Below are 13,665 nucleotides of genomic sequence, written 5' to 3'. Positions count from 1 at the left end.
CGACAGCACTTAACAACAACAATGTAGTATTTACCTTATTAAGTATATCTTCCAATCCCTCTGGTATCTTGAATGTTTTTTAAATTAAGTTAAACATTAATGCTCAAATGTCAACCTCCATGGAACTATTCAGGCTCTATACTCAAGGGCACTTAACAACTACAGCAGCAATACATATCATGGAGTCCTGGTGTGGAGCTGTCAGATAGTACACTAGATAGCAAGGTCAGTTTGAACCACAAGATCCCCAGCCACTCCTCAGAAATCCTATACAGGGTTGCTATGAGGCAGAACCAACTTGACAGCACTTAACAACAACAATACACATCATGTGACACTGTAGGATAAGCACTGGAGTACTAACCACAAGGTTGTACTTAGGATCTTGGATTGTCTCCTTGTCCAGGGACAGCAGGAAGGACTCAATGGCACTTAACAACAACAACAACACCCTTCTTCTTGCTTATAACTCTATTTTGCCTGACTTTGTCTAATTTAGTTCTTCTTGCGTCTGTTTCTCCAGCTCTACAAAGAGTAGGAACCATTGTGCTCAGAGACCAGTTTTATAGTAAAACTGTGAATTTGTTCTAAAGCTGAATGCATTAGCAAGAAACTAAGAGAACCAAAAGTACAGAGTACCTGGGGGCAGAAATGATGAAAGGGTGTCTGAGATGGTCAGCTATAGCCAGACCTCAAGAGGCCTTGGGCACCCAAGAGCAGAAATGCTCACTGGTTCCTCAAGAAGCTTTAAACTCCAGGACAAGCTCTATACTTAGCTATTCTGTGACCTTGGGCAATCACTTAATCTTGTGGGGCCTTAGTTTATTCTTTATACAACAGGGTTGGAAATGCCTGCCTTGGATGACTGGAAGTGTTCAAAAGATAAAAGAAAGTGATTTGCAATTTCTCCAGGTTTACAGAGAAAATGGAGTCCTGGCATGGCACTGTGGATTAAAGCACTGGACTACAAGGTCAGTTTGAACTACAAGGTCAGCAGTTCAAACTGGCCATCACTCCTTAGAAACCCTATACAGTGTCACAATGAGTTAGAACCAACTCGACAACGCTTAACAACAACACAGAGAAAATAAATTTTAATAATGCACCATTACAAATGTCCCTTCCCTTAATGCAGTTACTCATAAAAATCTCTTCCATCATTCCAAAATAGATGCAGAAACCATCCACTAAAATCTGACCTATAATTCACAAAACACCCTCACAGCCATCATCACCTGAGTCTCAACGCATCCACCAGAAGGGAAAAAAATGAAATTATTCCTTCCCATGTAGGAGAAAACTGAGGCACCCAGAGGAGCAGGGGCTGCCCAAGGACATGGGGTATTGATGAGCATGGCTGGGCCACATCTTAATGTCCTGTGAGTCAGTGCAGGAATTCAGGAGTGAGGAGGATTTGGCTTTTTAATCCCTCTCCACAATTTGTGGTGGCCCTTTGCACCTGGGACAAGGGGTTAAGGGCTACTGAGCTGGGCATGGCTCACCTTAACCGGTGAGGCTCAGACGTGCTACACACAATGCACACACACACACACACACACACCCCAAGTCCTCAAGGGGCCCGCCCATTCTGGGTACACTGGGAGCTGCCCGTTCCCTGGGTGACAGTCAACATGGGCAGGAGCTCAAAACACAGCTGGGCTCAAAAGCTCTCTCCAGCTTTGAGGACCCAGTCTGTGGGCCACTCATAGCTGGGGGCCCACAGGGGGCAGTGAGGAGAATCAGTCATTGCACCAGCTCCCTGGGATAGGAAAGAAGGAGTGTGGGAGGAAAAAGACACACACACACATACATACATACATAACATACACCCATGGGGAGCCGTCCCACCCTTAGGCTTCAGAGAACTACATCGGCGGGGTACCGATTGCCCCCGACCAAGGTACCTGCTTCAGGTTCTTTGGCTGCTAGGGATGGTCGTGGGTCACGCAGGGTTCCTGCTGCCGTCCGCCAGGAGCCCCAGGCCCCGAAGGCCGGCCGGGGGACCCCTGGAGGTGAGGGCGTGCAACAGGACCAGCTGTGGAGGGAGCGCCTGGAAGCCGAGCAGCGAAGCCAGCGGCGCTGGTGAGTCCCTGCCCTGCCCTACCTTTCCCATTCCCTTCTGTCGGCTGAGTTCTGAGTGACATTACTAGGTCCCTGCCCTCCCTTAACCCAAACTCAAACTAGTTAGGATGGTGGGCTTGGAAATCAGAGTACGGTGGGGAGTGCTGAGGCCAGAACCAGGTTCCCACCCTGACTTAGAGTCTGGGAAGCTTCTGAGGAAAGGAAGACGGGAACATGAAGCGTAAACCCTGCAAAGTACGTTGTTGGAAGAGTGACCTCCACCAGGGACAGAAGTGAAAGAGGACCCAGTCCTAGGGAAGAACTGGGAGAGGATTGCAAACTTGAACTTCTAGAATGGGAGGTCAGAGGTAGGTAGTGAGTGCAAACCCATCACTTAAAATTCTCGTTGTTAAGTGCAAGAGGAACCCAGTGAAAGAATTTTAGCTGAGGGACAAAAAGGATCCCGAACCCCCTTTAGAGATGAGAGGGACAAAAAGGGATCCCGAACACCCTTTAGAGCTGAGAGGGACAAAAAGGGATCCCGAACACCCTTTAAAGCAATTCCTCCCACTGAAGCAAGGAAGAGAGATGAGAGGGGCGAGGTGGCCAGTGAGGCAGCAGTTGTGGTAGCCTGAGTGACAGATGGTGACAGTGTGACTTCGGGAAAGGACCTTCCTTCATATGTTCATTCAATGAAAAAAATATGTACCCCGAGCCTCTCTATAAAGGGGCAAAACTGAAAACCAAACTCACTGTCATGAGTGGATTCTGGCTCTAAGTGACCCTATATGACAGACTAGTTCTGCTTCTTAGAGTCCACTGGAACAGCCAGTGACCCTAACGTATTAGTGCCACCAGGGTTCCTTTGTAAACCTCCAATCAGTGGCAAAACAGATCTGTTCTGGCTCCACAGAGCCTTCAGTCTCAGGAGGGGAGTGACAGAAAGGAAGCAAAGAAACAAAGTAGATTTTATTTTGTGGTGCCTAAGAGAAAACAAATGGAGGAGAACAGGCACCTTCTTTAAATACAATGCTGAGAAAGGCTTTTCTTAGGAGGCGATATTTAAGCTGAGACCTAAAATAACTAAGAAGGGATCAATAAAGAACTTGATCCATTATAAAAACAGGAAAGTTAATGTGGCTGAAGCACTAACAGCCATAGCAAGAGGGCCACCCTATGAGCTGAAGAAATAGGAAAAGCTTCTCATGCACTCATGAAAATTAGACTTTTTTTTTTTCCAAATGCAAAGAGTTGCTGAAATGAGTTGACTAGTGTTCACCCAGAACCTCAGAATGGTGACCTTATTTGGAAACAGGGTTTCAGCGGATATAATTATTTAGGGATCTTATTATGAACTCATCCTGGACTTAGGATTGGCCATAAAATCCAATGACTTGTATCCTTAGAAGATGAGGACAGGGAAGAGGGCCATGTGAAGACAAATACAGAAATTGACTACCACAAGCTAAAGACTGTCTTGTGCTATATAAGAGTCCTGGTGTAGCAATGTAGGATAAACACTCAACTGCAAGGTTGCTTTGAACCACAAGGTTGGCAGTTCAAACTCACCAGCCGCTTCTCAGAAACTCTATACAGGGTCTTTACGAGACAGAACCAACTCGACAGCACTTAACAACAACAACCAGAAAATAGGTGGAGCGAGACAGGAGTCTGCTCTAGAGCTTTTGGAGGGAGTATTGCCCTGCCATACCTTGATTTTAGACCTGTGGAGACTAAATTTCTCTTGTGTTAAGCTATCACATTTGTAGCAATTTGTTATGGCAGCCCTAGAAAACTAATACAGATATCATCAAGGGGTTTAAGCAGAGCATGACATGATCTAGTTATATTTTTAAATGGCCATCTGGCCCTTGTGCTTAGAAAAAACTGGAATGTATGTGGGAAGAAAGAAGCAAGAGACTCGAGTGATGAAAGTAGAGACAGAAATATATGGGAAATTTTAATATATATTTTGATGGTAGAATTAAAAGAATTGCAAATGGATTGGTGTGTGTGATTTTTGTTTGTTTGTTTGTTGTGTGTGTGTGTGTGTGTCTGCTGAAGGTAGGAGGCATTTACCAAAACAAGTTCTGGTGCAGATAACCAGAATCAAGATATTTATGACAGAGCAATAGAAAGTGATAAAACTGAATAGATGTATGAGCAGGGGTGGGAAAGGTAAGGATGACAGAGCTTTGAGGCTTGAATAATTGTAGGAAAGTGGCATAGGATGAAGATACTGGTTAAGTCTAAAATATCTGAGGCATATCCATATGGACTTGCCAAAGAGGCAGTTGAATATATATATAAGTAAAGAGCTAGAAAGCGAAAATCCACAAAAACAAGAAGTAGATTAGTGGTTTTCAGAGACTGAAACAGAGGAACGAGGAGTGACTGCTAGTAGGTCTGAGGTTTCTTTTTGGGGTGACAAAATGTTCTGTAATTTGATAGTAGTGACGGTTTGTTTTTGCTAAGAGCCATTGAGTCAGTTCCAATTCATAGCAACCCTGTATAGGTTTTCGGAGGAGTGACAGGTGAGTTTGAATCACGGTTGTTCAAACGACCTTATGGTGGAGTGCTTATCCTACAGTGCCACACCAGGACTCTATTAGGATAACAATTAGTGTAAACCCAAATGCCTGTGTTTTCATTTCTATCACACTAGCTAGGTCAGATTTCACAAGGCAAATGGACTGCCCTTCACACTACCAAATAGGCAAATACCAACAGCAAGTTTAGGAGATCCCCCTTGGCCTTCATAACCTCTGACCTACTGACTCCAGATTCAGCAGTTGTCTTCTGTCCCTTAAGGATGCCAGCCACAAGCTTGAGACTACCCCTTGGTCTTCCTAACTTCTTACTTGCTGGCTCCTATAACTCCTTTGGGTAATACACTGGAATGATTCACAGAATTCACGGAAAGTGCCATCTTTACAGTGGTAGTAATATTACAAAGAATCAAAATCAACATAAAGAAGAGATGGAGTGGTGTGGTGTGGTGCTATAGGATAAGTACTGGCTGGCTAACCACAAGGTTGGAGGTTCAGATCAGTTGCTCCTTGAAAATCTTGTAGGTGGTCAGAATCAACTCAACAGTACTCATCAACATAATATGGGTCTGGGAGAATTCCCAACTTGAAGTTTCCTTCAAGCATGGATGTCTTTCACCAACCAGGAAACCCATGGGATTACAGTGTCTAGAGCTTTAATTATATAATGCAAACTCCAGTCCCTCTCCCCTGACCAGCCCCACTACAAAGTCACCTCATCACTACATCTAACCTGTTAGTTAGATATGCTCTGCCGTCTTTATCAAAGACACTTGGATTCTAAGGATTGTCAAGAACTAAAGATAAAGGCCAAACTGTGTGTATCTCACATGGTTGTGAATGTGCTAGAATCCACTGAATTGTACAATTTAAAAGGGTATATTTCATGGTACCTGAATTATAGCTCATCTTTCTCCCATGGAACCACTGGTAATTTTGAACTACTGTCCTTGAGGTTAGCAGCCTGACTCATAACCACTATGCTACCAGAGCTCCTTTAGAAATTGTCAAAATGAAATGGAACACATAAATATCGATATCCTAGGCATTGTTGTTTTTGTTGTGATTAAGTGCCATCATGTCGGTTCCAACTCATAGGGTTTCCGAATCCTAGCCATTGAGCTGAAATTAACTAGTATTGGCAGTCACGTGATTTACTATGCTGAAAATGACAAATTGATAAGGAATGACATTATCATTCTTCATCAAAAAGAACATATCAAGATCTTTATTGAAGAACAATGCTGTCTGTGATAGGATAATATCCTACAAGGAAGACCAGTTAATACTATTATTCAAATTTATGCACCAATCACTAAAGCCAGTGATGATGAAGCTAAAGAATTCTACTAACTTCTTCAGTCTGAAATTGATCAAGCATTAAATCAAGATGTAGTGATCATTACTGGTGACTGGAATGTAAAAGTTGGAAACACAGAAGAAAGATCAGTAGTTGGAAAGTATGACCTTGATGATATAAATGATTCTGGAGATCATATGATAGAATTTTGCAAGACAAATGATGTTTTTCATTGTAAATACCTTTTTTTTAACAACATAAATGATACACATGGACCTCACCAGATGGAATACACAGAAATCAGATTAGCTACATCTGTAGAAAGAGGCAATGGAAAAGCTCCATATTATCAGTCAAAGCAATACCAAGGGCAGACTGTGGAAGAGACAAATTGCTCATATGCAATTTCAGGCTGAAGCTAAAGAAAATTAAAACTAGTCCACAGAAGCCCAAATATGACCTTGAACATATCCCACCTGAATTTATAGGTCATCTGAAGAACAGATTTGATGCATTAGACACTAAAAACCAAAGAAAGACAAGAACAGCTGTGGGATGACATCAAGAACATCATCCAGGAAGAAAGCAAAAGGTCACTAAAAAGACAAGAAAGGAAAAGACCAAAATAGATGTCAGAAGATACTCTGAATCTTTCTCTACAGTGTAGAGATGCTGAAGCATATGGAAAAACCAAGGAAGTACAAGAACTGAATAAAAGTTTCAAAGGTGAGCTCAAAAAGACAAAGTAAAATATACCAAAATGTGCAGAGACGTGGGGTAGGAAAACCAAATGGAAAGAACACTCTCAGCATTTCTCAAGCTGAGAGAAATGAAGAAAATATTCAATCCTCCACTTGCAATATTGAAGGATTCTATGAACAAAATATAGAATGATACCGAAAGCATCAAAAGAAGATGAAAGGACTACACAGAGTCATTGTATCTAAAAGAAAAGGTCAATGTTCACCCATTTCAATAGGTAGCATATGATCAAGAGCTAATGATCCTGAAGGAAGAAGTTCAAGGTGTATTGAAGATATTGACAAAGAGCAAGGCTCCGGGAATTGATTGAAATTTTTCAACAAACTGATGCAGCACTGGAGGCACTCACTCATCTATACTAAGAAATTTGGAAGACAACTTCCTGGCCAACTGACTGGAAGAGGGCCAACTGACTGGAATAGATCCATATTTGTGCCCATTCCAAACAGAGGTGACCCAGTGGAATGCAAAAATCATCAGACAATATCATTAATATTGCATGCAAGTAAAATTTTGATAAAGATAATTCAAAAGCTGTAACCATACATTGACTGAGAAGTTCCAGAGATACAAGTCGAATTCAGAAGAGGAAGCAAAATGAGGGATATCATTGCTGAGGTCAGATAGATCTTAGCTGGACGCAGAGAATACCTGTGCTTTATTGACTACACAAAATCTTTCGATTATGTGGATCATGACAAGCTATGGATAACATTGTGGAGAATGAGTGTTCCGGAACTCTTAACTGTACTCATGAGGAACCTGTACATAGACCAAAAGGCAGTTGTTTGAACAGAACAAGGGGGAACCAAATGGTTTTAAATTAGGAAGTGTGTGCACCATTTGTATACAAACATTGTATTCTTGCACCATACTTATTCAATCTGGATTCTGAGCAAACAGTCTGAGAATCTGGTTTGGAGGAAGCCTCATTAGCAACCTGCGATATGCAAATGGTATAACCTTACTTCCTAAAAGCAAAGAGGACTTACTGATGAAGATCAAAAACAACAGCCTTCAGTATGGGTTGCACTTCTTTGTAAAGAAAACAAAAATTCTTAACAATGGACCAGTAAACAGCATCAACATCAAGATAAACAGAGAACAGATTGAAACTGTCAAAGACTTCATTTTGTATGGGTCAACCATCAACATTCATGAAAGCAGGAATGAAGAAATGAAATGGCATGTTTACATTCGGCAAATCAGCTGCACAAGACCTCTTTAAAGTGTTCAATAGCAAAGATGTCAGTATGAGGACTAAGGTGTGCCTCACGCAAGCAATGGTATTTTCAATTCACATACTTATCTGTATGTGAATGTTGGACAGTGAATAAAGACCATAGAAGAATTGATGCATTTAAATTATGGTGTTGAAGGAGTATATTAAGAGTACCATGGGCTGCCAAACAAACAACCTTTGTTAGAAAAAGTACAGCCAGAATGCTCCTTGGAAGCCATGATGGCCAGACTGTCTCTCATACTGAAGACATTATCAGAAGGGACCAGTCCCTAGAGAAGGGTATCATGTTTGGTAAAGTGGCAGGGAAAAAGAGGAAGACTTCCAACAAGATGGATTGGCACAGTGGCAGCAGCAATGGGTTCAAACATAGCAACAATTGTGAGGTTGGCAAGGACCAGGCAGTGCTTCGTTATGTTGTGCATAGGGTCTCTATGAGTGGATACCGAATTGATGGCACCTAAGAACCACCACAACAACAACATATGCATGTGAAAGTTGCAAAATGATGAATAAAGAAGACTGCAGAGTAATTGATTCTTTTGAGTTATGGTGCTGGAGGAGAATATTAAAAGTACCATGCACTGCCAAATGAACAAACAAATCTGTGTTAGAAGTACAGCCAGGATGCTCCTTAGAAGCCAGGATAGCCAGACTTTGTCTCTCATGCTTCAGACATATTATCAAGAAGGGCTAGTCTCTAGGTAAGGACACCATGTTTGGTAAAGTGTCGAGTCAGCGAGAAAGAGGAAGAACCCCAATGAGATGGATTGGTACAGTTTTAGCAGCAACAGATGTAAGTGTTACAACAATTGTGAGGTTGGCACAGAACCCAGCAGTGTTTCATTCTGTTGTGTCTAATAAGGCCACTATAAATTGGCACAGTCTAGATGGCACCTAACAACAACAATAGTGAAGCAAAATATATAATTTGTTCAACATAAAACTGATGATCTGCTCCTTCACTCAGTTCACAATAATAATAAAAAATAAATTTGTGGGAGAAGATCACTAAGTCTGTCACCCCTAGAGCTGCTGGGGAGATTTAAATCATTAACCTTATATAAAAGTTGGGCAAGAACTTGTTAACTATTTCACTCACAGTCTGGTGATAGTAGAATTCATACTGTTATTCCCTATTGAGTCCTGGTGTGGCGCTGTGGGTTAATGCACTGGATTGCAAGGTTAGTTTCAACCACAAGGTTGGCAGTTCAAGCTCATCAGCCACTCCTTGGAAACCCTCTACAGGGTCACCACGAGTCAGAACGGATTTGAAGTCACTTAACAACAACAACAACATTGTGACTATAATGTTGCCTTGAAGCAAATGAATAATTATTGGATATTTTAGTTTATTCAGCCCCTGTGTCCTAAGGAATTAGAATTTTCAGTGTGGAAGAAATGAAGTAAACTTGTAATTTTAAAGTTCAGTTAAAAAGAAAGAGAGAAGGGGAGAATTAAAATATTTGAAGGGAAAATGTCTTAGAATTTTCCAGAACCAAAGAAATGCAAGAATCCACAGATACTGGAGGATATACTCCAAAAAAACAAGAAAGTACACAGGAAAGGAGGATACAGAATCCTGAGGCAGAGAACCCACAGAGTAATGGTGATGTAGGGGACCAACGCTATGGTCTGGAAAGAGGTAGAGGCTGCCTGGAAGAAAGTCTAGAGAGAGAATAAAAAAGCAGTGTTCATAATCTGATTCATTGAATTGTGTGGAATGGGATATTGAGTGGGACTTTCCATGGAGAGTTGGGAATCAATGAAATCAATTTTCTTAAAAACTTAGAAAAAAATACTAAGTTTGTAAATTTAGTGTCATGTTCAAAGGCACATTTAAAGTATGAGGTGTGACACATGCCCCGGGTTCTGCTTGGAGTGTGCCACTAAACAGTTCTATTATCTTTGTGTTCCAACTTCTCAATCACAGAAGACATCCAGATGAGGGGTAGGGCGAAGCACATACAAGGGGGCAGCAAATGAGAAAGAGCCACAAATATGAACGGTGCCTACTAGTGGCAGCCAGATCAAAATGGAGAAGGTGTTTCTGCTGACACCTTGCCCTTATCTTAAAATTGCATCTTGGGCACACAACTTAGAGATTGCCTTGTGCACTCATTACCCTTGATATACTTCTGATCATATGCTACTTATTTACATAAGCATAATGAAATCCAGGGAGTCCTGGTGGTGTGCTGCAGGATAATGTGCTTGACTGCAAGGTCAGTTTGAACTGCAAGATTGGTGGTTCAAACCTACCGGCTGCTCCTCAGAAACCTTGTACAGGGTCTCTATGAGTCAGAACCAACTCGACAGTACTTAACAGCAACTTAACAACAACAACAATGATATAAACAAAAATATTGACTTAACCAAAATCTATAATGTAATTCTTTTGATAGAATGAGGGGAAGGGAAGAGATAAGAATACTAGCTCATCGTCTCCCATAATAGAAAGTCAGTAGGTAAGTTTTCATTCTAGAATTCAAGAAATGGCCGTGACGGGCATGTTATTTCAAAATACAAAGGTGAAAGACCTGAAGAAATAGTTAACTGACTAGAAACAGTTTGACTTTCAGATATGGGGCTCAGAAGGCTATTAGGACTGGAGCAGAATTGTTTGACTTTTAAAATAATGGATTCAAATAATTAAACTACCAATACAGGAAGTATCATTCTCTTTGTCACCTTTCCTTTTTCCTATCTCCTTCCCCAGCTTCCTGTCACACACACACACACAGAATGATTTTGAAGGTTTGAAGAAGTGAAAACTAGTTTTTCTTCACAAAGTCATTGAGAATGCTACTTAAAATGCATCAGGGCCCATTTTGATGTTGTACCCACTGGTTTCCTTACATAGTTTGCCCTACCTACCTGGCAACGTAGTTCAGTATGAAAAAGTCATTGATTCTTGAAGCCCTTGCTCATTTTATGGGAAGCACCAGGTTATCATACCTAGTTGAGTCTTGGCATTTGTTTCACTTAAAAATTCTTTCACTTCCTCTTTGAAATTATAGGAGTCCCTGGGTGGTATAAACAGATAGCACCCGACTACTAGCTGGACTCGATGGCAAATAACAACAACACCACCACTAGTTGGTACGTTAGTGGTTCAAACCCACCCAGAGGCTCTTTGGAAAAAGGTCCCCAGTCTTGAAGACTCTATGGAGCACAATTCTACTCCGTGTATATGGGGTCAGCAGGAGTCAGAATCAGCTTGACAGAAACAAACAACAACAAAAACGTGATGTCATCACCAGTGGCATCCACTTGTATACTTGACACAGTAAATGCATTTGTTAAAGTGTCATGTAGAGAAATCAAACTGCCAACTTTCTTTGCAGGACTCACAACTGGAGTTTTCTGAAAGACTATGATCCGATGGTAAGCCCAAACATATTCCAGGCAGGTATACTTGCATTTTGAATATTTATTCATTCTTTCAATCATTCACCTAACATTTATTGACCTACTTTTTGCTAGATACTGAGTTGTACAGAGCTGAATAAAACACAGTCTCAGTTCAAGAAACTTAGGGTCTATTAGAGAAGAAAATAATCATGTAGAGTAGTTAGAAATTACTTTCAGAGTACTTCTTGATTTTTTTTAAGATGTTGAAAATTCTTCTCCTGCACAAGGTTTTCAGGTAGGTATACTACTGTGTGTATGGCATGGTGTGTGCCCAGTATGGAGAACAAGTTTGGGTAACGATCCTTTGTGAACTAATTCCCGGGCCCTTATCATTAAGAAGCTTCAGTAGCGTAGTGGTTACGAATCGGGCTGTGAACCTCAAACTCGCAGTTCAAAACTACCAGCTGTTCCACAGGAGAAAGATGGGGCTTTCTGCTCCCATAAAGATTTATAGCCTCAGAAACCCTGTACAGGGTCACTATGAGTCAGAACCGATTCCACGGCATATCACCATCACCACCACCAATATTATTAAGGAATCCTGGTGTGGTGCTACAGGATAATGCATTGGACTGCACCGTCAGTTTGAACTGCAAGGTTGCCAGTTCAAACCACACCAGCTACTCCTATACACTGTGAGTCAGAACCAACTCAACAGCACATAACAACCATAACAACAATATCATTAACTCCAATCCATCTTCCACTTTGACACCAGAGTAATTAAACTGCAAAATTGACCATATCACCCTCTGCTTAAAATCCTTCAATAAATAGCTTCTCAGGTAAAATATGCATTTTTCAGCATGACTTACAATGACCTTGCCTACCTCTCCAGTCTCTTTGTTCATCACTCCCTCACAGTGTCCAATTCTTTCTTTTCTCCAGGCCTTTGTGCATGTTGTTGCTCAGTGTGACATGCCCTTTTTAGCTCATCAGCCTGAAGAACTTATTCATCCTCCAAGACCCTGTTCAAGTGCATCCTCCTCTGAGGAGCCTCACTTCCCAAGCATGGCTAATCAGATCACAGCTTTGACTCACCAGTGTATCTCTGCTATTCTTTTGTTGTAGGCTGTACTTACAATATCACAACAATCAATTTCACTAGACTAGGTCCTTAGAGGAGTTTTGGTAACGTAGTGGTTACAAATCGGGCTGCGAATCTTAAGGTCAGCAGTTCGAAACTACCAGCTGTCCCGTGGGAGAAAGATGAGGCTTTCTGCTCCAGTAAAGATTTACAGCCTTGGAAATCCTGTACAGAGTCACTATGAGTCGGAACCGACTTCACGGCACATAACAACAACAAGGACATCCTTAGAGGAGATCTCATAATGTAGTGGTTTATGAGATAGGTTGCTAAACGCAAGTCAGAAATTCAAATTTACTGGTCGCTTCACAGGAGAAAGATGAGGCTTTCTTCCCCCACAAAGATTTATAGCCTCAGAAACCCCATATAGGGTCACTACAAGTCAGAACTGACTTGATGGCACACAACCACCACCATCACCACCATGAGGTCCTTAAGAGAAAGAACAAAGATGGATTCATCTCTGTGCCCCACCTCCAGCACCCATACAATGTCTAGCACTCTGTATTGAATGAATGGCGAGGGAATCTAGCTGTGAAAAGAATAATTGAAGAACCAAAATGGGAAATGTACATTATAGAAAATCTATCAAGAAGGTGGCCATACTGAACTGAGCCTGTGAACTTTAGAAAAGGTTTAATGCCTACACTGCTGGACTTGGCTGGGCTTGTTGCTACCTTTCTTGGAATCGAAAATGCAATTCTTGTAATCTGAAATTCTACACCAAGCTCCTGGGCTGACCTTCCAGTCTATAGCAGGTTCTCTCTGCCAACCGTTTACGTACTAGCAACATGACTACTGAAACCAGCATCACACCCAAACGATAATGCCACTTCACGATGGCTTTTCCCAGGTGAAAGCTGGATCTCATTACTTGACTGTAGCCATGTCACATGACACAGGTAGACAAAGTTAACCATAAATAGGGGCAGAGACAGCTGAGAGTTTTCCTTCACTGATCAGATAATCCTGAATACTACATATTCATTCATCTACTGGTTATAAATGTTGCTACCTAAACTCAGCTAAGTATGGTTACCCAGACTCATATATCAAACATCGAAAGGTGTGTATAAGAATACACAGAGAGAGAAACAAACAAGATGGATCCGGTGGAAGTGCAGTAAAGAAGCTCCGCCAACAACAACACAGAATACCAAGCAGGCTCAGGGGATGGTCCCAGAACTCTGAACTACATATAAAGGAATATTTAAAAAGTTGGAAGGCTTACAGCTGGGGGAATTTGTGGCAG

At 41.6% G+C, this 13,665-nt stretch overlaps 1 protein-coding gene across 1 annotated transcript in view; it reads left to right on the top strand.

Annotated features, from left to right (window-relative positions):
* Positions 1 to 1,831: 1,831 nt before the first annotated feature.
* LOC102816641 (chromosome unknown open reading frame, human C2orf50) overlaps positions 1,832 to 13,665 on the top strand; it is a 16,220-nt gene continuing 4,386 nt past the window's right edge. Inside the window, exons 1-2 of the mRNA XM_006869456.1 lie at positions 1,832 to 2,082; positions 11,260 to 11,299. Of these exons, the coding sequence (XP_006869518.1) occupies positions 1,832 to 2,082; positions 11,260 to 11,299 (291 nt within the window). The remainder of the gene's footprint in view (positions 2,083 to 11,259; positions 11,300 to 13,665) is intronic.

This window comes from Chrysochloris asiatica, unplaced genomic scaffold (genome assembly GCF_000296735.1).
Source record: "Chrysochloris asiatica unplaced genomic scaffold, ChrAsi1.0 scaffold00131, whole genome shotgun sequence".
NCBI lineage: Eukaryota > Metazoa > Chordata > Mammalia > Afrosoricida > Chrysochloridae > Chrysochloris > Chrysochloris asiatica.
The sequence above is the reverse complement of the archived record's forward strand: the minus strand, read 5'-3'. Positions and strand labels throughout refer to the sequence as shown.